Source organism: Chelonia mydas, chromosome 1 (assembly GCF_015237465.2).
Source record: "Chelonia mydas isolate rCheMyd1 chromosome 1, rCheMyd1.pri.v2, whole genome shotgun sequence".
NCBI classification, from domain to species: domain Eukaryota; kingdom Metazoa; phylum Chordata; order Testudines; family Cheloniidae; genus Chelonia; species Chelonia mydas.
Genome location: NC_057849.1, coordinates 4,771,941 through 4,798,208, shown reverse-complemented (window position 1 = coordinate 4,798,208; position 26,268 = coordinate 4,771,941). Strand labels below are relative to the sequence as shown.

At 45.2% G+C, this 26,268-nt stretch overlaps 2 protein-coding genes across 2 annotated transcripts; both read left to right on the top strand.

Moving 5' to 3' along the window:
- The first annotated feature begins 7,470 nt into the window (after positions 1–7,470).
- Positions 7,471–8,409, top strand: LOC102936097 (olfactory receptor 52D1). The gene has a single exon (XM_007052976.2). The coding sequence runs from the start codon at positions 7,471–7,473 to the stop codon at positions 8,407–8,409; it is 939 nt and encodes a 312-aa protein (XP_007053038.2).
- Positions 8,410–19,154: 10,745 nt separating this feature from the next.
- On the top strand, positions 19,155–20,093 carry LOC102935872 (olfactory receptor 52N4). The gene has a single exon (XM_007052975.2). It carries the CDS (start codon positions 19,155–19,157, stop codon positions 20,091–20,093), a length of 939 nt encoding a protein of 312 aa, XP_007053037.2.
- The last annotated feature ends 6,175 nt before the right edge of the window (positions 20,094–26,268 follow it).

Here is a 26,268-nt window from a genome sequence, read left to right as displayed (position 1 = left end):
CACACTATCAGAGGCTCATTCACCTGCACATCCACCAATGTGATATATGCCATCATGTGCCAGCAATGCCCCTCTGCCATGTACATTGGTCAAACTGGACAGTCTCTACGTAAAAGAATAAATGGACACAAATCAGATGTCAAGAATTATAACATTCATAAACCAGTCGGAGAACACTTCAATCTCTCTGCTCACGCGATTACAGAGATGAAAGTTGCCATATTACAACAAAAAAACTTCAAAACCAGACTCCAGCGAGAGACTGTAGAATTGGAATTCATTTGCAAATTGGATACAATTAACTTAGGCTTGAATAGAGACTGGGAGTGGCTAAGTCATTATGCAAGGTAACCTATTTCCCCTTGTTTTTTCCTACCCCCCGCCTCAGACGTTCTTGTTAAACCCTGGATTTGTGCTGGAAATGGCCAATCTTGATTATCATACATATTGTAAGGAGAGTGATCACTTTAGATAAGCTAATACCAACGGGAGAGTGGGTTTGTGTGTGTGGGGGGGGGAACCTGGATTTGTGCTGGAAATGGCCCAACTTGATTATCGTACACATTGTAAGGAGAGTGATCACTTTAGATAAGCTATTACTAGCAGGAGAGTGGGATGGGGGGAGGTATTTTTTCATGCTTTGTGTGTATAAAAAGATCCTCTACACTTTCCACAGTATGCATCCGATGAAGTGAGCTGTAGCTCACGAAAGCTTATGCTCAAATAAATTGGTTAGTATCTAAGGTGCCACAAGTACTCCTTTTCTTTTTATATATACACACAGACCATGAAAAAATATACATTGTTAAGGAGAGTGATCACTTAAGATGAGCTATTACCAGCAGGAGAGTGGGATGGGGGGAGAGAAAACCTTTTGAAGTGATAATCAAGGTGGGCCATTTCCAGCACATTTCCAGGAGTTAATAAGAACACTCGAGGACCGGGGGGGGGGGGGGGGGGGGGGGTTGAGGAATAAACAAGGGGAAATAGTTTTACTTAATATAATGACTCAACCACTCCCAGTCTCTATTCAAGCCTAAGTTAATTGTATCCAATTTGCACATTAATTCCAATTCAGCAGTCTCTCTTTGGAATCTGTTTTCAAAGTTTTTTGTTGAAGGATAGTCACTTTGAGATCAGAAATCGCGTGAGCAGAGAGATTGAAGTGTTCTCCGACTGGTTTATAAATGTTATAATTCTTGGCATCTGATTTGTGTCCATTTATTCTTTTACGTAAAGACTGTCCAGTTTGACCAATGTACATGGCAGAGGGTCATTGCTGGCACATGATGGCATTTATCACTTTGGTAGATGTGCAGGTGAACGAGCCTCTGATAGTGTGGCTGATGTTATTAGGCCCTGTGATGGTGTCCCCTGAATAGGATTTCCAGGTTTATGGATCTTGGATAGCAGATAGAATACCCTAGGTCGGGGTTCCAGGGGTGTGTCTGTGCGGATTAGTTCTTGTGCTTTTTCAGGGAGTTTCTTGAGCAAATGCTGTAGTTTCTTTTGGTAACTCTCAGTGGGATCAGAGGGTAATGGCTTGTAGAAAGTGGTATTGGAGAGCTGCTGAGCAGCCTCTTGTTCATATTCCGACCTATTCATGATGACAACAGCACCTCCTTTGTCAGCCTTTTTTGATTATGATGTCAGAGTTGTACCTGAGGCTGTGGATGGCATTGTGTTCTGCACGGCTGAGGTTATGGGGCAAGTGATGCTGCTTTTCCACAATTTCAGCCCGTGCACATCGGCAGAAGCACTCTATGTAGAAGTCCAGTCTGCTGTCTAGACCTTCAGGAGGAGTCCACCTAGAATCCTTCTTTTTGTAGTGTTGGTAGGAAGGTCTCTGTGGATTAGTATGTTGTTCAGAGGTATGTTGTAAATATTCCTTTTGTCGGAGACGTCGAAAATAGGATTCTAGGTCACCACAGAACTGTATCATGTTTGTGGGGGTGGAGGGGCAGAAGGAGAGGCCCCGAGATAGGACAGATTCTTCTGCTGGGTTAAGAGTATAGTTGGATAGATTAACAATATTGCTGGTTGGGTTAAGGGAACCATTGCTGTGGCCCGTTGTAGCATGTAGTAGTTTAGATAATTTAGTGTCCCTTTTCTTTTGTAGAGAAGCAAAGTGTGTGTTGTAAATGGCTTGTCTAGTTTTAGTAAAGTCCAGCCATGAGGAAGTTCATGTCGAAGGTTGTTTTTTTATGAGAGTATCCAGTTTTGAGAGCTCATTCTTAATCTTTCCCTGTTTGCTGTAGACGATGTTGATCAGATGGTTTCGCAGTTTCTTTGAGAGCGTGTGGCACAAGCTGTCAGCATAGTCTGTGTGGTATGTAGTTTCCCAGCTGTGTCTATTGATAAGTGAGTTCTTACCAGACAGAAAACTATCAACCTAAATTTCCTTTTACATCTTCTAGGCACTTCCCTTTCTCTGGAGGTGATAGGCATTATCAGGACAGGATTGTATCCTAACGGCTCAATAGCACCTTCTTTCAATGTGACTAGTTTGGAATGTGAGGAGGTGACCGGTCACTTCCCAGCTTATGGCTGCCTCTGCTGCTTAGCCAAAGGCCTTAGCCTAAGCACAGGGCCTCAGACGGACACAGTGAGAGAAGGCCCTTACACCGGCAGACAGTGATTTTGATTCTTTCTTTTATACCTCTAACTAGCCAAGTGATAAGAATACACCTACATTCTTAAAGTACAGGCCTTTGCAGACAGGCCTGAATATCTGTATCCTAACAGGTATGCTGCTACGATCAATTGAAAATGGGTTTTAGAAATATTTACAAGACTCAGTTTGCCTTCACAATGTGAGCCCCTGTTATCAGCGAATTATTTCTTCCATCCCAGGGGAAGATCTCAAGCTGTAGTTCTCCAGGGTCTATTTTTTTACTTCTCCCAGTGGCCAGGGAGCCGAGGGAATTGTCTGGGAATCCTGGCCAACCTTAGAGTCTGTAGAGAATGTACAAGGGAATCATAAAGCTCACAGTCCAGCGCAGTGAGCATCAGACGTGAGAGATTCATGCACTGCTTCTCAGGATTCTGCCTTCCTGTCTCCATAAGGAGATTTCCTCTCTCTGCTGAGCGAGATTTCGGTGAGTCACCTGTTTCCGCATTAAAGTTAGTGCTAAGGGCTCAGGAAGCATTCAAAGGTCCAATTCAAGAACCATCTGCACAAGAATTCAGAATATGGAAACTTGGACTATTTAGTACTGTCAGAAATGCAGTGATTTACCAAGTAAAATTGGAACTGCAAATGTATTGGAAATAGTTTAGACTTTCTGTGTCCTTCTATCTGTCTCAGGAGGTTCCTGTTTGGGTTTTTGTGGATTTTCCTCTAGTTCGCTCAAGTTTTCCAATTCAGCAACTTCACTGCTCTGTTAGGCAGCCAAGGCCTCCGAAGTGAGGATCCCTGTTACCAGAGCAGATTAAAGGGTGAAATATTGACCCCAATGAAATCACCATAAATTTACATGTAGGGACTTAAATAAATGGCCTGATTTACACCAGCCATGAGCCTCCAGTGACTTCAACTTGAGTCGTCCCGTGGCCTCTAACAATGGGTGAGCTAATTTGGACCAAAGAAAAATGGACAGGAGAGTTGCTGAAATCTCAAACCCACAGGCTTAGAGGTTCAGAACAATTAGAATTACAATTATTTTGTGGGGCGGGATCTGCTCTCTCCGTGCCCTGGCATCTCTGGCTCTGGAGAGGATGGGAAGAACCAGTAAAAAGAAAAGCATGTTTCTGTTTTAGAGCAAACCAGTTGGGTTTGGAAATCTCACTGGGGGAGTTCCAGGAACGCAGTGTGTGCGTGTGCTGAGGGGATGGAAGGGACGTGCAGTATCCAGATTACAGTGGGATGGATTCCCAATGCTGGATGAAATAGAGAATGCACATCCCACCTAATGCACAGATCAGAGAGTCATGACGAGACCTCCTGGGGTAGGGGGTGTCTCAGACTGTAACGGCATTTGGATCACACTGCAGCAGATTGTTTTTGATGCCATCCCACATCCCAACCATCCCTCCTCCTGTGAAGAACCCCACTACAGTGTTGTGGTGACATCAGCAATTGCCAACATGGAAACGCAGCCTCAGGAAGGGGTGTCTGGGTTTCTAGTGGGCCACAATACGTTAAAGCTTTGTGTTACTTTGAGGAAGAGTTATTCACGCTGGCTCCTTTTAGTCTCCACGTCCTCTCTCCCTTCTGCCAGGTCTGTCCCTCTCTCCTTCCCTGCACAGGCAGAGCTGCCGCTGGGGTTCCCTTCATCCCCAGGGAGGCAGTTCAGGCTAATCTCCCCCTTTTCCCTGGTGCAGGCAGACACTGAGTTTAACCTTGTCTGAGGAGGTGTTTCTGTAGGTGTGGGGTCTGACACATGGTTTTGGTCCTGGGTGAGGGGTATCATGGTGTGGTCGGGCTGGAAGTTGTGGGGGTGGGGAACCTACATGGACAAGTAGCCAGCACTGGGGTTTCTGGGACCTGGAGCGGGGTGTTCATGGGCAGGCGGGGAGCACTGAGGGCTATGGAGGCAGGGAGGGACATTTATTGTCCCAGAGTGTGTTGCGGGGGGCGGTGTTGTCAGAATCTTTTTGTCCTGCCAAACCACAGAACTGCAACCTTTACTCAGTTTTGTTTCCAATGGTTGTTGTTGAATGTTAATTAGGTAAATTCACTGGTGAAATGCCTGATCTTTGCTCATCAGTTGAATCAATTCCCCATCATACTCTGATCCCGCTGCCCGTACTCTCCTTCCCCATCCCAGGCTGCCCTGACTCCAACAGCACGCTCGTCTCCAGTGTCTTCTCCATGGCCTCCAGTCATCCCTCTCTCCCACAATCTCCAAGTCGCCTCACACTCCCCACAACTCTTCCTCTTCAGGGGTGAGGTGCCTCCCGTCACACCTTCTCCCTTGCTGCAGGGTAATCAGTGACTGTGTCTCACTGGTCAGAAATATCAGGAGTGGTAAATGCCAAGGCAGGCATCTGGGCAGCTTCTCTTGTTACACCCATACACACCGCAGGGTGCTTCAAGGGCTGCTACACAGGAACAACTTGGAACCTGCGAGGCATGCACACTATATAATGAGAGCAGCAACTCTGGGAAATATGGGGTCTAGATAAGTACAGCTGCCTTGTGCAGGAATCCCTGGTAGCTGATGGAAAGTGTGTGCCACTGGGACGGAGACGGTAAAGAACAGATGGTCTAGTACCATTAGCCAGCCGACTCTGTTAGTCAATAATGGCAAGGGTTGTACATTTATTCCTCAGTGCCGAGATTTCGTGGCTCAAGTCATTATTTTCCTCACCTAAAATGTTCATCCATGCAGTGCATCATGGGATCCCTCAGACTCATGAAACACACAAGTAGTGTAATGCTTCAAAGGCGCCGCAGTCACATGAGAATTTCTCCCCATGGGGCTAAATTCAAAATGGTCACGAATAGAAAAAATGCCTTCAGCTGACTTCTGGAGACATGTTTGGAGATCTCAAGGTCAGAACAGACCATTGTGATCATCTTGTCTGTATAACACAGGCTTGTATAATATACCCTCAAAATTATTCCTAGGGTAGATCTTTTAGAGAAACATCCAACCTTGATTTAAACTTTCTTAGGCCTGGTCCACACTAGGGGGTGGGGGGATCAATCTAAGTTACGCAACTTCAGCAACGTGAATAATGTAGCTGAAGTCGATGTACTTAGATTGACTTACCGTGGTGTCTCCACTACGGTGAGTCGACTGCTGCCACTCCCACGCCGACTCTGCCTGTGCCTCTCGCTGAGCTGGAGTACAGGAGTTCACGGGAGAGCTCTCGGGGGTCGACTTATCACCTCTAGACTAGACGGGATAAATCGACCCCCACTGGATCGATCTCTGCCCACCGATCCGGTGGGTAGTGAAGACATAGCCTCAGTGATGAAGAATCCTCCAAGACCCTTGGTAAATTGTTCCAGTGGTTAATTACTCTCACCCTTTAAAAAATGTATACTTTATTTCAAGTGAGAATTTCTTTAACTTCGACTTCAAGACATTGGATCATTTTACACCTCTGTATGCTAGGCTGAAAGGACTATTATTAATATTTGTTCCCCGTGCAGGTACTTACAGACTGTTATCAAGCCACACCTTGACTATCTTTGTTACACGAAATAGATTGAGATCTTTGAGTCTATAACTAGGAGGCAGGTTTTCTAATATTTTACTAATTCTTGTGATTCTTCTCTGAATCCTCTTCAGTGTATCAACATCCATCTTTAATCCTGAACACCAGAACTGGACACAGAATTCCAGCAGCAGTCGCACCAGTGCCAAATACAGAGGTAAAATAACTGTGCTCCCTGTCCTTGAGATTCCCCTGGTTATCATCCCCGGATCACATTGGCTCTTTTGGCCACAGGGTCACACTGGGATCTCATGATTAGCTAATTATCCCTTCAAATCCCAAAATTTTCTTCAGAATCACTGTGCTTCCCACGATAGTCCCCCATCATGTAAGCATCGCCTACAGTCTTTGTTCCTAGATGTATATATCTACATGGCCATACTAGAATATGTATTTTTTGCTTTGACCCAGTTTACCAACCAATCCAGACTGCTCTGAATCAGTGACCTTTCCTCTTCATTATTTACCATCCCCCAATTTGAGTGTCATCAGCTAACTTCATTGATATTCATCCATGAGAAGGGTAAGCTGAATGTCTTTTCTCAGTTAATACCTGTAACTTATGTCTCAGACAAAGCTGGGTGCCGGCAAGAAAGCTTTCACCAAAAGACACAGGAGAAGTAACAGAGGTGCAGGCCTGTACCCAAAAAACAAAGATCCTTGTGACCTTCATGTCTATTCCTTTGAGCACAAGGTCATAGCCCAGAACAATAACTGATTACCTCTACCTCTGCAATACCCTGTGTGACAGGGGTGCCCAGTACTACACAGACGAGTCTAGAGGAAGGTGAAACATTGACTAAGTGACCACCTGGTATTACATTTTCAGTAGGATTCTCCATCCCACTCCTCTTGGATCCCAATATTTTCCTAATTTTCTGTCCCTGCTTGCACTGTGAGCAGGGTTTCACAGACCTGTGTACCATGATGCCCAATTCCCTGTCCTGAGTTCATAATTTAATTACAACCTTTTCAGGTGCATGAGGAGTTCATGCTTTTCCTTCCAATGGCCATACAGGTTGCTGTTATTGACCTTGAAGTTCATCTGCCACCATGCTCCCCATTCACCTGGCTTGGTTAGCTCCCTCTGACGACTTCCCTGGACTTGTCTATGAACTAAATAATCTGATGCATCTGTAAATGTTGTCATGTCACTGCTCACCCCCCTTTCTGGATTTTAAATAACTATATAATATTTACCATACCTATTTGTTATAAAGTGTGTAACCCCCCTCTCTGTGCTTCTCTCCCTTCATAGTCACCTTGAGCATTTTTGATTCCAGACAACACATCGACCACATCATGGCAGCTTTCAACCTCTCCCGCTTTGACCCTTCAACATTCTTCCTTACAGGCATCCCTGGCCTGGAAGTTGCCCATATCTGGATTTCCATCCCTTTCTCCATGTTCTATGTTATCAGCCTATTGGGAAATTTCACAGTTCTCTTTGTTGTAGGCAAAGAACAGAACCTGCACAAGCCAATGTACCTGCTGCTCTGCATGCTGGCGCTCACAGACATTGGCATGTCTACCTCCGTGGTGCCAAAGGCACTGTGTATATTTTGGTTCAATTTGAACAGCATTACTGTGGGTGGCTGCCTCACCCAGATGTTCTTCCTTCATGTGGTTTTTGCTGTACAGTCAGCCGTCCTTGTGACAATGGCCTTTGATCGCTACATTGCCATATGTAACCCTCTGAGATACTCCACCATCCTCACCAACGCACGAATAGCTAAGCTCGGGCTAGTGGGTTTGATAAGAGCTGTTCTCTTCATTCTGCCCCTGCCCCTGCTCCTGAGTAGGCAGCCATTCTGTGCCAACCGCATTATCCCCCATACGTACTGCGAGCACATGGCTGTCGCACAGATTTCATGTGGGGATACCACCGTCAACAGGATGTACGCCTTGGTGGTAGTGCTTGTATGCACTGGGTCAGACCTGACGCTCATTGCCCTGTCCTATGTTCTGATCATCAGGGCCCTCTTCAGAATATCCTCAAAGAAAACCCACCAGAAAGCCCTCAACACCTGCACAGCCCACATTTTTGTGATGTTGATGTTTTATCCTCCCTTCATCTTCTCCTCTCTGACACACCGGTATGGTCACAGCATTGCTCCCCACATTCACATCATCTTGGCCAACCTCTATTTTGTTGCCCCTCCCATGCTCAACCCTATCATTTATGGGGCCAAAACCAAAGAGCTTTGTGACAAAGTGTGCAAATACAGCTGCAGAAGGTGATCGCCTGGGACCACTGACTTTAAACCTGCATGAGAAAAGGCGGAAGGACTACCTCCCAGTTAATCAAGGGTGCTCTGTCCCAGTTTGGCTGAGCTCAGCATTGTGGAAGTCTAAGAAGCTCCTCATGTCTAACATCTTATCACTCCATCATCAGGCATAGCTCTCTCTGGTGCTCTTTCCTCTCTCTGCCCGTCACCTGCTCTCTTTCAGTATCACCCATCAGCCACCACCTCCACGCAACCTGTCACTCACCATTTCCATAACTTCTAGTCTACCAGAAGATATTGCAGTTTTCTGAAACAAGGTGGTGTTCGATTAGGGCCTGTGTGGACAGGGTTCTTAATGAGTTTGACGAACTGAAGCTTTGTTTTCTGATAGCCAAAGACAAAGAACTCAACTACAATGGTAAACTTTTAAATCATATGTACAGTGATGCAGTGAACAAAATTTATGTGATATTTCTAAGTCCAATCCATCAAAAAGCCTGGAGGAGAAACCAAATGTTTCTATCGGAAAGTGCTCATACAGCAAGACTGCTGCAGGAATTGAGGATATTCTGCTAGAGATTATTGGTGAAAGTTGTGAAATTGTGTTTTTGAGAACTGGAATGTATTACTCTGGATTTGAGGTGTGTTTACCTCACATTGAGATGAAACCTATTGCAACAAGAGGGTATACACTCAACCACTATGAATTAACACCACATAGTTCAGGGTTATTTGGAAATTTGCTGGCAGTTTCTGCTCATCAGAATAGGAGGAGTGGACAGACAAGTAAATAAGTGAGAATTGAAGAAAATAAATGGATGAAAACCTTGAGTCTAAATCCCTGTGATATTAGAAGTTTATTGTAAGTTAGGAATAGTGATGCTCCAGTGGGATCACTATGGGTTTTGTAAAAGTTATAAAAGATTAGCTTATACTGTGCACTTTGGAGCAGTCCTTTGAAGCCATCCTGACAGACCTTTTCCCTCACACCCTTTCTCCCCAACTGCTGAGCAACTGGCCACTGCGAATCTGCTGTTAATTACTCATTAATAATTACTCATCTGCTGTTAATACAATTCCAGATGTTAGGTAAATATCCGGGATGTTCTAAATCAATTGCTTATGTCTGTGTGTGCTTCAGTCTAATGAACTGTGGTGTTAGACAAGACAAAATTTCTGTGTTCCCATTGATTGATTCCTGACACTGCCTCAAGTGAAATACTTAAGTTGCCCCTGCTGGGGTTTCTGAAAAATCTGGACAACAGATTGCTGTGTTAACCAAAACATCGCTTTGGAGTCCAATAACTTAACACTTGGCACAATCAATTTTGGATTTGCTTCCAGCTGAAACTTTCAAAATACACACTAACCATTCCCATTGTCCAAGATGTGAATAGTAGGTGTCAACATTTCATTCTGGAGTTTGTGAAACAGATGAAACAGAGATTGCCACCAAATGTTCAGGAGATTGAGTCACTTGAAATACCAAGTCCTTCACGTCCTCGACTGGCTGATATCTCATTCTTGTCACTGTATTGTGCTCACTGGCCTCATGCTCAAAGCAGCCAAGTAGAGCAGTTTTTGGGTTGAAGGTCTCGAACCCATGGATGCCGCTGGGGCCAAAGACTTTAGTAAACTTGGCTTCTTTGCTCTTTCATTGCTTTTGCTAGTTTTTAGCAACACTGCGGGTGAAAGACTGTTTTCTCAGAGGAACCTGATTAAAAAAAAAACTATGCAACAAGATGCAAGAGGAATTTTAGAAAACATTCCTCACGTTAGGGCGTACAGGCAACAACACACAATCTGTTGTGAAGAGTTTGCATCAATGGAGGAAATGTTTGCACTGGTCACTGCTCTTATTCATGACAGCAGCAGAAGCATTCTATTTCCAGCAAAAACAGCCAGGATGAAATGTTGTCTTTTAACAAACTCAATCAACACGAAATATGGTGACTTTCTACCATCGTTGAATGCAATTAGAAATAAATAATATAATAATGTGATTGATGTTTTTACACTACGTAAGTTTTGAGCTCCTTTGGGGCTATTTTTAAGCACTATTAGTCATGGTTTTTTTCTTTGAAAACCTGCCAACCATCAATCGAGATATAATCAAGTTCTGGGGTTTTGACTTTGAATTTCAGTGTCATCTCATAGCCACATTTGTGGCTGTTATAAATATAAAGAATAACCACCTTTCTATATTCAGTGCTATAAAATCCCTCCTGGCCAGAGGCAAAATCCTTTCACCTGTAAAGGGTTAAGAAGCTAAGGTAACCCCGCTGGCACCTGACCTAAAATGGCCAATGAGGGGACAAGATTCTTTCAGATCCAGAGTGGGGGAAAGACTGGTGTGGAGAAGGTAAATAATATTCTAATTACTCTTTCTCATAACACAAGAACTAGGGGTCAAAAAATGAAATTAATAGGCAGCAGGTTTAAAATGAGCAAATGGAAGTATTTCTTCACACAATGCACAGTGAACCTTTGGAACTCTTTTCCAGGGGATGTTGTGAAGGATAAGACTCTTACAGGACTGAAAAAAAAGAACTAGATGAGTTCATGGAGGATCGGTCCATCAGTTGTTATTAGCCAGGATGGGCAGGGATGCAAAACCATGCTCTGAAGTGCCCCTAACCTCTGTTTGCCAGAGGTTGGGAAGGGGAATCAGGGGGTGAATCACTTTAAGATTACTTGTTCTGTTCATTCCCTCTGAAGTATCTGCTATTGGCCACTGTGGCAGGATGGAATACTGGGCTAGATGGACCATTGCTCTAACCAAAGATGCCCATTTTTATGTTCTTATAAAGAGTAAATTGTGTCAGCGGTTCCTTTTCAGAGGTTTTCATTACTGCTCTGGAGACCTGTCATGATGGGAAGGTATTTCCTGAGCCTGATGCTATTGTGAATATTTAGCTAATGCATATTACTGTATTGTTGATAGGATATAATATATCAGTGTGTATTTGCATGTAATTATATTTTGGATGTAATCAACACCAAGTTCTCTTTGGACAAATAAAGTAATTCTTGTATGGAAACTTTGTTGTGCTCAACCTTTATAAACTTCTTAGGTAAATTATTTCCAACATCTGGCCTTTCTGGTCACAAGGAATCACTTTGGTGAAGTCCTGACAGAAGGGGGGGAACAGCTGACTGAGGAGACGGAGGCTGACTCCCTGGTGAGACTCTGCTTAGAACCATCAGAATTGATAAGAATAGGGGAGGGAAAAGATGATGCTGTGGAGGACATGTCCAGACAGGTTAGCTGCCCTGTAACAACCATAGCCCTTGACAGCATCTCAGATGCATTCATCCAGGGTGTGGCTATCCTGGGCAGCAACACGATTCAGGAACGAAAAGCAGACCAGTTGATCAGTCATTCCTAAAGTTAAGAGTTTCAGTAAAATCACAGACAGATCACAGGCAAAAAAAAAAATTTATGGAAGCTCGTGGCCTGTCTGTGACTTTTACTGAAAATGGTGTTGGTGGGGTGCGGGGGACTGACAGGGAGACAATTAAAGCCAAATCAGGAAGGTGCCTCAGGACGGTGCTTCAAGCCCCCAAGGTTTCTTCTTTTGAACTGCTGTCTGGGAAGCAGCTTCAAGGTTTTCCAGACATGCTTAAAGAAACATGGAAGAGCAAAGTCCCCATTCAATGAACATAATCCAGTACATTCTTCAGTTAAGAAATAGCCCCAATTGTTTGTTGGTGTTTGCTAGAAGAATTTTACTAAATGCACAACAGGAACAAGAGAAGGCCTGTAACAAAGGGGTTCATCTAGGAGTCTTCAGACTGGGTGATTGAGAGTTATGGTTACTACCAAGCCTGCTGTTCAAATTACTGTTTCAGTGGCAGGGACTCCTTGAGGTAGCGAGGCATGTGCACCCTGTCGACTATGAGGAGCAGCACCCAGAGAAGAAAAAGGAGACACAACTAAAAACATAAAAACAGCCATACTGGGTCAGACCAATGTTCCATCTAGTCCTGAATCCTGACAGGGGCCAGTGGCAGGTGCTTCAAAGGGAAAGAACAGAACAGGGCTATTACCAAGGGATCCATCTCCTGTCACCCAGTCCAAGCATCTGACAGTCAGAGGCAAGGGTAGAATCATAGAATCATAGAATATCAGGGTTGGAAGGGACCTCATGAGGTCATCTAGTCCAACCCCCTGCTCGAAGCAGGACCAATCCCCAATTAAATCATCCCAGCCTGACCTTAAAAACTTCTAAGGAAGGAGATTCTACCACCTCCCTAGGTAACGCATTCCAGTGTTTCACCACCCTCCTAGTGAAAAAGTTTTTCCTAATATCCAACCTAAACCTCCCCCACTGCAACTTGAGACCATTACTCCTTGTCCTGTCATCTGCTACCACTGAGAACAGTCTAGAACCATCCTCTTTGGAACCCCCTTTCAGGTAGTTAAAAGCAGCGATCAAATCCCCCCTCATTCTTCTCTTCTGCAGACTAAACAATCCCAGTTCCCTCAGCATACACTCAGAACATGCAGTTGCAGAACATGCGGTTGTGTCCCTGAACATCTTGGCTAGCAGCCATTGATGGACCCATCCTCCTTGAACATATCAAGTTATTTTTGAACCCCATTGTCTTTTTGGCCTTCAAAACATCCCCTGGCAATGAGTTCCACAGGTTGACTCTGTGTTATATATAGTACTTGCTTTTCTTTGTTTTAAACCTGCTGCCTTGAGTGACGCCTGGGTCTTGTGTTATATGAAGGAGTAAACAGGACTTTTGTATTCACTTTCTCCTCACCATTCATGATTTTATAGATCCTTATCGTATCCCCTATTTGTCATCCTTTTTCCAATCTGAAAAGTACCAATGTTTTTAATCTCTGCTCAAATGGAAGCAGTTCCGTACCCCTACACATTTTTGTAGCCCTTCTCTGTACCGTCTCCATTTCTAATCTATCTGTTTTGAAATGAGGTGACCAGAACTGCATGCAGTATCCATGGTGGGGGATTGAATAGTGGCATATTTTTATATTTTGTCTTCTTATCTCTTTCTTTCCTAATGGTTTCTAACATTCTGTTTGCTTTTTTGACTGCTGCTCCACACTGAGCAGATGTATTCAGAGAATTATCTATCATGACTCCAAGATCTCTTTCTTGAGTGATAACAGCTAATTTAGACCCCTTCATTTTATATATATATATAGTTGGGAATATGTTTTCTAATGTGCTTTACTTCTATCATTTGAATCTTCCAAAAGCCTAGGTGGGGATCCTCCTAATAAATGCATTGTGATGCTGCACTCCATATTCTTCAGAGTTATAGGATTATGACATAATTATGATACATTTTGTACAAGATATGACTTGTCAGGATTGGAAAACTGTGATTTGGAGAAAAGGATTATCCTATTTGTGTGCATGTAACATTTTTGTATCTGAAGTTATGAATATTGACCATGAATCTGTTCTTCAGGTTCTCACCCCAGCCAACACACCTACCTAAAATACCACCATACTGAAATGGCTCCAGGGCAACACATCAGGGAAATTCTGTGGCTATTCCCTGGTAAAATGGGGGATACCTTCTGAGATGAACTCCAGGTCATTTTGGCCTGGGGACTGGTGAATGAATCACACGGTGAGTGGACAAATTCCATTGTACTACTTCTGATGCAGAATAGCACAACCCTATTCTGCATCCATTTGTGAAATTTCAACACAGTATTCAGATTTGATGCTTCCCCGATGCAGAGAGTAGATGAACTATGAGAACAGTTTGAGCTGCCACTTTAGACCTCACAGATGGAAACTGGCAAATACCTTTGATGCCAGAATGCTGGGAGAAGAAAGCACTTTGCGTTGCATAAATTCAAGATCACGTCATTTGGCCTCTACAGGGTGGCAGTGACTTTTCAAGGGCTAATGGAATGGATATTACAGCTGCATGGGGCGTACGCATCATTACACTGCTATGATTAATTGAAACGGTTTTTGGTCCTGTAACTTGTGGTGTCATTCCCTCACATAGTGCAGATGGCAGTACGTTACACATAGAAAAGAAAGTCATCGCCTATTGCTAGGCTAAACAGTCAGCAAGACTCAGTTTGCCCTGGCAATCTGAGCTCCTGGTATTGGTGAATCATTTCTTTGCTCCCAGGGGAGACTCTCAAACTGGAGTTCTCCGGGGTCTATTTTCTGCTCTTCCTACTGCTCACAAAGCCGAGGGAATTGGCTGGGAGTTCTGCCAACCTGAGAGGCCACAGGGACTGTACAGGGAAATCATAAAGGTCACTGTCCAGCACACTGAGTGTCACACATGAGATTCATACACTGATTCTCAGGGCTCTGCCTTCCTGTCACCAAAAGGAGATTTCCTTTCTCTGCTGAACAGGATTTTGTTGAGTTGCCTGTTTCTGCATTAAGGTTAGTGCTGAGGGCTCAGGAAGGGTGCCAGGTTTCAAGTCAGGAACATCTGGGCAGGAATTCACCATCACGGTGACGTGAACTGTGTTTTATTATCAGAAACACCAAGGGATTTACCTGGTATAATTGGAACTATAAATGTATTGGAAATAGATTAGACATATTTTTTTTAAGATCAATTTCTTGGGTCTTACTGTGTCCTTCTATTTGTCTCAGTAAGTCTCTTTCTTTGGGTGGAGTCATTTTTCCTCTGGATCGGTCAAGTTTTACAGTTCAGCAAATTCATTGTGCTGCCAGGTAATACAGCCAAAGCCTCTGCAGTGGGTCTCTGTTTCACCAGAGAGTTCACAACAAGAACTGGGCGCACAGGAGTTCACACAATGGTCAGCTTCTGTTGTCACATTCTGCCATCAGTGGACCTCTCCTTCAGACTCATTCAACACCCTAACACAATGGTGCTCTCTGTGGCAGGACCTGAAGCCGTGATTATCACAGCTCAGAGCCAAAAGTTAAACAGGTTAAAGGGTGAAATCTCGGCCCCATTGAGATCACCCTAAATCCACATGTAGGAACTTAAATAAATGGCCTGTTTACACAGACCATGAGCCTTCAGTGACTTCAACTGGAGTTGCCCCGTGGCCTCTAAGGATGGGTGAGCTCGTTTGCACCATAGAAGAACTGACATTAGAGGAGAGGGGGGGAAGGATAGCTCAGTGGTTTGAGCATTGGCCTGCTAAATCCAGGGTTGTGAATTCAATTCTTGAGGGGCCATTTGGGGATTGGTCTGCTTTGAGAAGGGGGTTGGGCTAGATGACCTCATTTGGTCCCTTCCAACCCTGATATTCTATAAGAGTTGCTAAAATCTCAAACTCACAGGCTTGGAGCAGTGGCTCCCAAACTTGCTCCGCCGCTTGTGCAGGGAAAACCCCTGGCGGGCCGGGCCAGTTTGTTTACCTGCCGCGTCTGCGGGTTCGGCCGATCGCGGCTCCCATGGCCGCAGTTCGCCGCTCCAGGCCAATGGGAGCTGCTGGAAGCAGCACGGGCCGAGGGACGTACAGGACACTTTGGGCTGGGGACTGGTGAATGAATCACACAGTGAGTGGACAAATGCCATTGTATTACTTCTGATGCAGAATAGCACAACCCGAGGGATGTACTGGCCGCCACTTCCAGCAGTTCCCATTGGCCTGGAGCAGCGAACTGCGGCCACTGGGAGCCGCGACTGGCCAAACCTGCAGACACGGCAGGTAAACGAACCGGCCCGGCCCGCCAGGGGCTTTCCCTGCACAAATTGTAGAACAAATTTGGGAACCACTGGCTTAGAGGTTCAAAACAATTTGGACAACACTATTTTCAGGGATGGGGAGGGATCTGCTTTCTCTGTGCCCCTGCATCTCTGGTTCTGGAGAGGACGAGGAGAACTAATATGCACTAAAAATAAAAGCATGTTTTTGGCTTAGAGGAAACCAGGCAGTGCTGGGAATCTCACCGAGGGAGGTCGAGGAATGCACGGTGTGTGTGTGTGCGCTTGGGGGAGGAAGGGGGAGGATGTGACAGCAAGATATGCTGTCTCTAGATCACAGAGGCACGGAGTCCTGAAACCGGGCAAATTATGGAATGCACATCTTGCCTAATACACAGACCAAAGAGGCGTAACGAGGCCAACGGGTGCCTCAGAGTACAATTGATCACACTGTATCAAACTGTCTCTGACACCTTCCCCCACCTCGACCATCCCTCCTCCTGTGAGCAACCCCACTATACCCTCGTGGAAACGTTGGAAATTGCCAACACAGAAAAGCAGCCTCAGGACGGGGTGTCTGCATTTCTAACGGACTGCAATACGTTAAAGCTTTGTGTTGTTTTGAGGAAGAGATACTCACACTGGCTCCTTTTAGTCTCCACGTCTTCTCTCCCTCCTGCCAGGTCCATCCCACTCTCCTTCCCTGCACAGACAGAGCGGCTGCTGGGTTCCCTTCGCACCCAGAAAGGCAGTCCGGGTTGACCTCCCCGTATTCCCCGATGCAGGCAGACACTGAGTTTAACCTACTTTGAGGAGACATTTCTGTGGCTCCCGCTGTGGGGTCTGGCACCTGGTTTTTGTCCTGGATGAGGGCGGGAAACACTGGGACATGTCAAGTCAGAGATAAATACAGCTGTCATGTACAGGAACATACTGGCAGCTGCCTGAAAGAGTGGGTCACTGGGACACAGACATTAAACCCAGGATGCTCTGCGAGACTTTCTAACCATCTCTATTAGTCATTCATGAAGAGGACCGTGCATACATTTTACTGTGCGGAGATTTTATGTGGTGAAATCATTATTTTTCTCACCTAAAATGTTCATGCATGCAGTGCCTTATGGGATACCACAGACTCATGAAATACACACCGTAACCATCTTTGTTAAACAAAATAGATTGAGCTCTTTGAGTCTCTCTCTATAGGGCAGGTTTTCTAATCTTTTACTAATTCCGGTGATTTTCTCTGAAACATCTACAGTGTATCAACATCCATCATTAATGGTGGACACCAGAACTGAACAGAGGAATCAAGCAGCAGTTGCACCAGTGCCAAATACAGAGGTAAAATAACTTTGCTCCCTCACCTTGAGATTCCCCTGGTTATCATCCCAGGATCACATTGGCTCTCTTGGCCACATGGTCACACTTGGAGCTCATATTTAGCTAATTACCCCTTCACACCCAAAAATCTTCCTTCAGAATTATTTGGCTTCCCACAATGTTTAAGCATCACCTGCATTCTTTGTTCCTAGATGTATATATCTACATAGCTATATTAGAAAATATATTGTCTGCTTCGACCCAGTTTACCAACCAGTTCAGATTGCTCTGAATCAGTGACCTGACCTCTTCATTATTTACTCCCCCAATTGCTGAATCATCTGCAAACATCACCAATATTCAGACATGAGAAGGGCTAGCAGCTGAGTTGCTAATACGTGTCTCTGTTTGTCAGGTAACAACTGTAACTTATATCTCCGGTAAAGCTGGGTGCCAGGAAGAAAGCGTCTCAACAAAAGAAACAGGGGAAGTAAATGAGGTGCAGGCCTGTAGCCCTAAATACCAAGATCCTTGTGCCCTTCATGCCCATTTTGTTGAACACAAAGTCATAGCCCAGCATGATAATGTCTGTTTCCATGGTGGACGCTTGGCTCCTTTCCCACATAGGCATGGCCTCGTGGGTCAGACCTTAGGTCGATCTAGTCCAGTTTCTTCTCTCTGAGAGGGACAGACACAGGTGCTGCAGAAGAAGGTGTAAAAAACCCAGCAGCAGGTGGATGGGGACAGTAACTTGATCATCTTGAGGCGTCACCCTAATGCATAACAGTTAGAGATTGTCTTGTGCCCTGAAACACCTGGATATGTATGCTTTCCAAAATATTTATTTAGCTGTAACTAATGTAACTGGATACTCACTATACATGTAAATGTCCAAATCCTTCCTGATTTTTGCTTATCTCATGGCCTAAACTACCACTTGTGGTAAGGTGTTCCTCAATCTATTTCGGCATTGAGTGAAGCAAGCATTCTTTATTTATCTGTTTTGATTTTGCCATGTTTCAGTTTAATTGAACGGCCACTTGATGTTGTGTTATGAGACACGGAGAACACATTCTCAATCTGCCCTCTAACAGTCAGTATTTTATAGACTTTTCTCATGTCCCCTCTTATTCATCTCCTTTGTAAAGGTAACAATCCCAGTCTTTTCAACCTCTCTCCATATCAGAGTTTTCCCAGGCCCTTGATCATTCTCATTGCCCTTCCCTGAACCCCTCTAGCTCTGCAATATCCTGTGTGCCCACTACGACACAAAGGCATGTAGAGGAAGGTGAAACATTGACTGACTGATCTCATGGCATTGTATTTTCTGTAGGATTCCTCATCCCACTCCTCCTGGATCTCAATGTTTTGCTTAGTTTCTGTCCCTGCTTGCACTATGAGCAGGGTTTCCCAGAGCTGTGTACCATGATGCCCAGGTCCCTGTCCTGAGCTCATAGTTTTCAATTAGAACCTCGTAATGTGTTTGAGGAGTTCAAGCTTTTCCTTCCAATAGGCATATACACTGCAGTTAGTAATATCAACGTTTATCTGCCATCATGTTGCCCATTCACTTGGTTGGTTAGCACCCTCTCAGGACTTCTCTGGACTTGAATATAACTAAAATAATCTCTATAAATGTCCCCACCTACTTCTCACCCCCCCCTTCCTAGACTGTTAATACAGTAACTGTAAAATGTTTATTTATTTTAACATGTGTAACCCGCCTCCCAGTGCTTCACTCTCTTCACAGTCACCTTGAACATTTCTGAGCCTGATCAGCACATTGAAAACTTCATGGCAGTTTTCAACCTCACCCCCTCTGGTCCTTCAACATTCCTCCTAATGGGCATCCCTGGCCTGGAAGCTGCCCATATCTGGATTTCCATCCCTTTTGCTATGTTCTACATTATCGGCTTGTTAGAAAATGTTACACTTCTGTTTGTTGTAAGCAAAGAGCAGACCCTGCACAAGCCAATGTACCTGCTGCTCTGCATGCTGGCACTCACAGACATCAGCATGTCTACCTCCATTGTGCCAAAGGCACTGTGCATATTTTGGTTCAATTTGAAAGACATTACTGTGGCTGGCTGCCTCACCCAGACTTTCTTCCTTCACGTGGTTGCTGTCATGAACTCAACCGTCCTAGTGACAATGGCCTTTGATCGCTATGTTGCCATATGTAACCCTCTGAGATACGCCACCATCCTCACCAATGCACGAATAGCTAAGTTAGGGTTTGTAGGTTTGATCAAAGCTGTTCTCTTCATTCTGCCTCTGCCCCTGCTCCTGAGGAGGCTCCCATTCTGTGCCAACCGCGTTATCCCCCACACACACTGCGAACCTATAGCTGTGGCGAAGATCTCGTGTGGGGATATTACAGTCAACAGGATGTACGGCTTGGTGATAGTGTTTGTAGTTGTCGGATTTGACTTGATGCTCATTGTCCTGTCCTACAGTCTGATCATCAGAGCCCTCCTCAGAATCAACTCCAAGAAAGCCCATCAGAAAGCCCTCAATACCTGCACAGCCCACATCTGTGTAATGCTGATGTCTTATACTCCAGGCCTCTTCTCCCCTCTCATGCACCGGTTCGGTCAGGGCATCGCTCCCCATGTTCACATCATCTTGGCCGACCTCTATTTCCTCATCCCCCCCATGCTCAACCCTATTATTTATGGGGTCAAAACCAAAGAGCTTCGTGACAAAGTGGGCAAATACACCTGCAGAATGTGATCGCCTGGGACATTGAATTTAAGTCTGTGTTACAAGAGCAGGAAAGGCTATCTTCTTGTTAATCAAGGGTGCATTGTCCCAGTTTGACTGAACCGAGCATTGTGGAGGTTCACAGTCTGAGAAGTTCCTCACACCTAATCTCTCATCACTCCATCACCAAGCACTGCTCTCTCCTTTGCTGAATTCCCTCTCTCTGACCATCACCTGACTTCTTTCAGCATCACTTGTCAGTGCCCAACCCCTAGTCCCCTCTCACGCAGCTTTTCTGTAACTGTTACATTACCAACTCTTAGCTGCTACTGCAGCTTTCTGATGCAAGGTGGCTTTCCATTAGTCTCTGTGTGAACAGGGTTCTCTCATAGGTGGCATCTCATAGGTGTGTTGCTAATGTGGACAGAATCCTGCTGGGGCTTGTCAATTTTCTTTTTAAATCAAATCTGTAGTAGGTGTGTAATGAAAGCTTTCATCTTTTATTTTATGTATAGACAAATGTGTTAATAAAAAAAAAACTTTGTTTGGAGAAAGTGATGGGGCTATTTTCAAGTGAGTTGTTAAGTGACTTTGAGCTACTAATGCAGTGGAAATCTGGCAACCCCCACCAGATCTAGAAGGGCCAGAGAAGCAGCCAAAGCTGGGCCAGAGGCAGATCAACCAAGCTCTCTGGAGGCTTTCATCTGCTTCCTGTTTGGTCTGGAACTGTTCCCTTGATTCTGGAGACATCAGTTCCTCATTGGATTGTGGACCTGGACTTGGTCCCTCTGGAAGAGATTCAGGTGATGGGACTGTTTCCTTTGACTGTGAACTGCTCTCCTCTGGGGTACTATGTTGGTGTTCAGGCTCCTTCTGAGCCTCTTGTGTAGGGTTATCTGCTGCTGCCATTGCAGGTTCGGTGGGGCCCTCTGGTGTTGGGGTTCCAAGCACTGGATTCAGTGCTGGCAATGGGTCTGGTCCTGGCTGTTCTGCAGATTCCGGTTCTGGGACTGGCTCTGTCTGGGTCTCTGGGGCTGGATCCACTACTGCTGTTGCAGACGCTGGCATGGGGTCCGGTTCCAACACCTCTGACTGGGTCCTGGTAGAAATCTCCAGAACAGAGCTAGGTGTGACAGCTTTCTTAGCCTGGCTGCTGTCGATGATTCCCACCCTCTTGGCTAGCTTCACATGATTGGCCAAGTCTTCCCTCAACAGCATGGGGGCTGGAACTTGGCTGTAGGCAAGTCAAAAGAGTTTGACTTGAAGGATTGAATCATCACTTGGACCTCTGGGTCGATTAAATTGGGGTCCACTAAGGAAGCATGGATAGCTGACACTTGTACTCCGGTATCCCTCCACGCTGTAACCTTTTTCCCGCCCACACTCACAGTTTCCCTCTGCTCTGAATGGTGTGATGGGATGATAAGGTGTCTGGAGTGTTCCTTGGGGTGTAGCTGGTGTTGGAGACCCCAGGGTATGGCCACTAGTTAAGTCGAGGGGATGGAAGGCCATAAGGGTCGAGGAAGTCTCCCTACTGTAGGCCTAAGGGCTTCTTTTCAACCCCCCTTAATAGAACTCAGGCCTGGCTGGTTTGAGTAAGCTTTTTTGCTCTTAAAACAATGTTGCAGTTGTAGATAATGCCTTATAGTGTAAGCTTTGCTGACGCCAAGTTAAACATAACAGGAGAGACAGCTACAAGGCCAGACAGGATGTGCTCGTTGTTTAAGTTGCTAGGAATGCTTGTTAGAGGTTGCAGGAAATAAACATTGTTGTAACCCATATAAGGAAGGCAGAGTATTTGTGCAAAGCTTTGATTGGCTGATGTGTAGTGCAGTAGCATTAAGGAATATAAAAGTGTGTGTAATGACCTAGAATCATAGAATATCAGGGTTGGAAGGGACCCCAGAAGGTCATCTAGTCCAACCCCCTGCTCTGACGTGCAGGATTTGAGATTTCTCTCCCTGTACCTTTCTTTGGAATTCCAAATAAACTTTTCTGCTTCTCCACCCCGTTGTTTTTATTGTGTGACGCACAACGGTAAACGAACCCCTGCTGTTGTTTTGCCTCTGGGCACTGGGTGCCGGCAACACTGTGGCCTTGGGCTGCCCCCGGTAGTAAGGTGTGGTCTGGGGGTGTCCCTTCTGGTATCAGCTCCAACTGTGACCCGGGTTGTTTCTCTCTCCTCCTTCCACCCGTTTTGTTCCGGTTTGTCCTGCATCTGTCGCGGTCTGTGACTGCTCGTATTGATCAGCATAAGAAGCAAGACTTCCTGCTGAGTCCATTTTCTGATCCGATAAACACTGTTTTATATCCTCCTTGGACATATTCAGGAATTGCTCCTCTATCTTCAAATCCCACATTCCTCCAAAGCTAGTTACATCCCATCCTTTGAGCCATTTATCAAACAGATCTGTCATCTGATTTACATGAGCCACATTAGTTAGTCCAGGCCCTCTCTTAAGGGTTCGAAATTTTACTCTGTAAGTTTCAGGTGTAACTTGAAATTGTTTTAAAACCAAATCCTTGAACTTATCATAGTCAGAAGCCTCATCAATAGGCATCTTATTGAATATGTCCAGAGCTCTTCCAGTCAATGTTGTGATCAATGCGGTCATTTTGTTAGCATCAGGAATTTGATGGAGTGTGCACAGTCTCTCAAAGGTGAGAAAATATTCAGAAATATCACTGGATTGGTCATACTGTGGACATAGTCGCTCCCATTTGTGGATTGTTGTGGAAAGATAGTTAGGGTTATATTCTTCTGAGCCCTTACCTTCTCTATCTCCAGTGCGTGCTTCCTCTCCTTTTCCATCTCCTCCATTTCTTTTTCTTTTGCCTCCATAGCTCCCTGGTGGGCAGCCTCCTGGGCTTTCTTTCCCTCTCTCACAGCCTCCATAGCTCTCTGGTGCGCAGCCTCCTCTGCCTCCTTATGGAGTAGATTTATTTGACCAGTCTCTGGTGTTCCTTTTCTCTCTCTTCTACTTCCCGTCTGTCTAACTCCAGTTTCTTTGGGCATTGCTTTCTGTCATCTTAACCTCTCTGTTTTTAACCTGCTATACCCGAGAGTTAGAAAGAAAAAAAAAACTAACTTGTAAATTTGCTGTGCTCTAACCTGATACGTTTGTCTCTGATAGCTGTTCTCAGCCTACAGAAAAATCCTTTTGTTATGGAGCTGCTCTGTCCGCAGGCAGAGAGACCGAATCTGCAGCTGCAATCACCTTGTACAAAACCTTTTAAAATCCTGCTGTGCTCCTGGTTCAAAATGATCCCACCGCTCTGCCACCATGTCAAGGTTCCTTCCCCACTCTGAACTCTAGGTTACAGATGTGGGGACCCGCATGAAAAACCCCCTAAACTTATTTCTACCAGCTTAGGTTAAAACTTCCCCAAGGCACAAAGTCTTTTCCCTTGGATTAGGTAAAACGCTGCCACCACCAAGCAATTTAGACAACGAATAGGGAAAGGACCACTTGGAGTTCCTATTCATAGAATCATAGAATCATAGAATATCAGGGTTGGAAGGGACCTCAGGAGGTCATTTAGTCCAACCCCCTGCTCAAAGCAGGACCAATCCCCAATCAAATCATCCCAGCCAGGGCTTTGTCAAGCCTGACCTTAAAAACTTCCAAGGAAGGAGATTCTACCACCTCCCTAGGTAACGCATTCCAGTGTTTCACCACCCTCCTAGTGAAAAAGTTTTTCCTAATATCCAACCTAAACCTCCCCCACTGCAACTTGAGACCATTACTCCTTGTCCTGTCCTCTTCTACCACTGAGAATAGTCTAGAACCATCCTCTCTGGAACCACCTCTCAGGGAGTTGAAAGCAGCTATCAAATCCCCCCTCATTCTTCTCTTCTGCAGACTAAACAATCCCAGTTCCCTCAGCCTCTCCTCATAAGTCATGTGTTCCAGACCCCTAATCATTTTTGTTGCTCTTCGCTGGACTCTCTCCAATTTATCCACATCCTTCCTGTAGGGTGGGGCCCAAAACTGGACACAGTACTCCAGATGAGGCCTCACCAATGTCGAATAGAGGGGAATGATCACGTCCCTCGATCTGCTCGCTATGCCCCTACTTCTACATCCCAAAATGCCATTGGCCTTCTTGGCAACAAGGGCACACTGCTGACTCATATCCAGCTTCTCGTCCACTGTAACCCCTAGGTCCTTTTCCGCAGAACTGCTGCCTAGTCATTCGATCCCTAGTCTGTAGCTGTGCATTGGGTTCTTCCGTCCTAAGTGCAGGACCCTGCACTTATCCTTATTGAACCTCATCAGGTTTCTTTTGGCCCAATCCTCCAATTTGTGTAGGTCCCTCTGTATCCTATCCCTCCCCTCCAGCGTATCTACCACTCCTCCCACTTTAGTATCATCCACAAATTTGCTGAGAGTGCAATCCACACCGTCCTCCAGATCATTTATGAAGATATTGAACAAAACCGGCCCGAGGACCTACCCTTGGGGCACTCCACTTGACACTGGCTGCCAACTAGACATGGAGCCATTGATCACTACCCGTTGAGCCCGACAATCTAGCCAACTTTCTACCCACCTTACAGTGCATTCATCCAGCCCATACTTCTTTAACTTGTTGACAAGAATACTGTGGGAGACCATGTCAAAAGCTTTGTTAAAGTCAAGAAACAATACATCCACTGCTTTCCCTTCATCCACAGAACCAGTAATCTCATCATAGAAGGCGATTAGATTAGTCAGGCATGATCTACCCTTGGTGAATCCATGCTGACTGTTCCTGATCACTTTCCTCTCGTGTAAGTGATTCAGGATTGATTCCTTGAGGACCTGCTCCATGATTTTTCTGGGTACTGAGGTGAGGCTGACTGGCCTGTAGTTCCCAGGATCCTCCTTCTTCCCTTTTGTAAAGATTGGCATTACATTAGCCTTTCTGCATTGATTTTGGAAAGATCAACACAGTATTGAAATTTCATGCTGATCGATCCAGAGACTAGAATATCGATTAGAACAGTTCAGAGATGATAGATAGATATCCTCTTTAGACTGCACAAAGGGATACTCGGAAGCACCTTTGATTTCAGAATCCTGAGAGAAGAAAGCCTTTTCGATGCCCTTCGGCTTGCATCAGTTCATCATCCTGTCATTTGGCCTCTACAAGGTGGCAATGAATGTCAGAGGCTAATGGACTGGATATTACAACTGCCTGGGCGATATAAAGTGGTACGCTGCTATGATGAATTGAAAACAGGCTTTGCTCCCATATCTTGTGGCAGCATTCCCACACATAGGGCAGATGGCAGGACATTAAAGAGCCACATACATTGCTAGGCTGAAATGTCTGCAAGACACAGTTTGCCCTGACCATCTGAGCCCCTGTTATCCGCAAATTCTTTCTTCACTCCCAGGGGAAGCTCTCAGGCTGAAGTTCTCCGGGGTTTATTTTTTTACTCTTCCAACTGTTCATGGAGCTGAGGGAATTGTTTGGGAGTCCTGGCCAATCTGAGCATCAGGGACTTCACAGGGAAATGATAAAGGTCACTGCCCAGCACTCTGAGTGTCAGAGATGTGAGATTCATACACTGATTCTCAGGGCTCTGCCTCCCTGTCGCTGTAAGTTTATTTCCTCTCTCTGCCAAGCAGGATTTTGGTGAGTTGCCTGTTTCTGCATTAAAGTTAGTGGTTAGGGCTCAGGAAGGGTTCCAGGTTGATGTCACGAACCATCTGGGCAGGAATTCACCAATACAGTGACTTAAATTGTTTAGCATTATCAGAAAGACCAAGTGATTTAGCAGGTACAATTGGAACATGTATTGGAAATAGTTTAGAAAAATATTTGTTTTTAAGATCATTTCCTTGTCTCTTAATGTGTCCTTCTATCTGTTCTAGTAGCTTTCTTTTTTTGGGGTGCTGTAGTTTTTTCTCTGATTTGCTCAGGTTTTCCAATTCAGCAACTTTACTACCCTATTAGGAAGTGCAGCCAAAGCCTCTGCAGTGGTTATCTCTGTTACCAGAGGCTTAATCACAGGAATTGGTCACACACTGGCCAGATTCTGCTCTCACATTCTGCCTTCAGTGGGTCACTCCAAATTGACACTGGCCCCCCTGAAAGCAAAATCAGGGCCCATGTGTTTTGGAATCCACATCTCTCATACCAGGTCTCAGAATGCTACATAAACTGGGGTTCGGGGGGAGGGTCCTTCATACTCTTTCAGCACCCTAACAGAATA

Coding starts and splice junctions, on each gene's coding strand:
- LOC102935872 (XM_007052975.2), top strand. CDS start 19,155: ATGGCAGTTTTCAACCTCACCCCCTCTGGTCCTTCAACATTCCTCCTA.
- LOC102936097 (XM_007052976.2), top strand. CDS start 7,471: ATGGCAGCTTTCAACCTCTCCCGCTTTGACCCTTCAACATTCTTCCTT.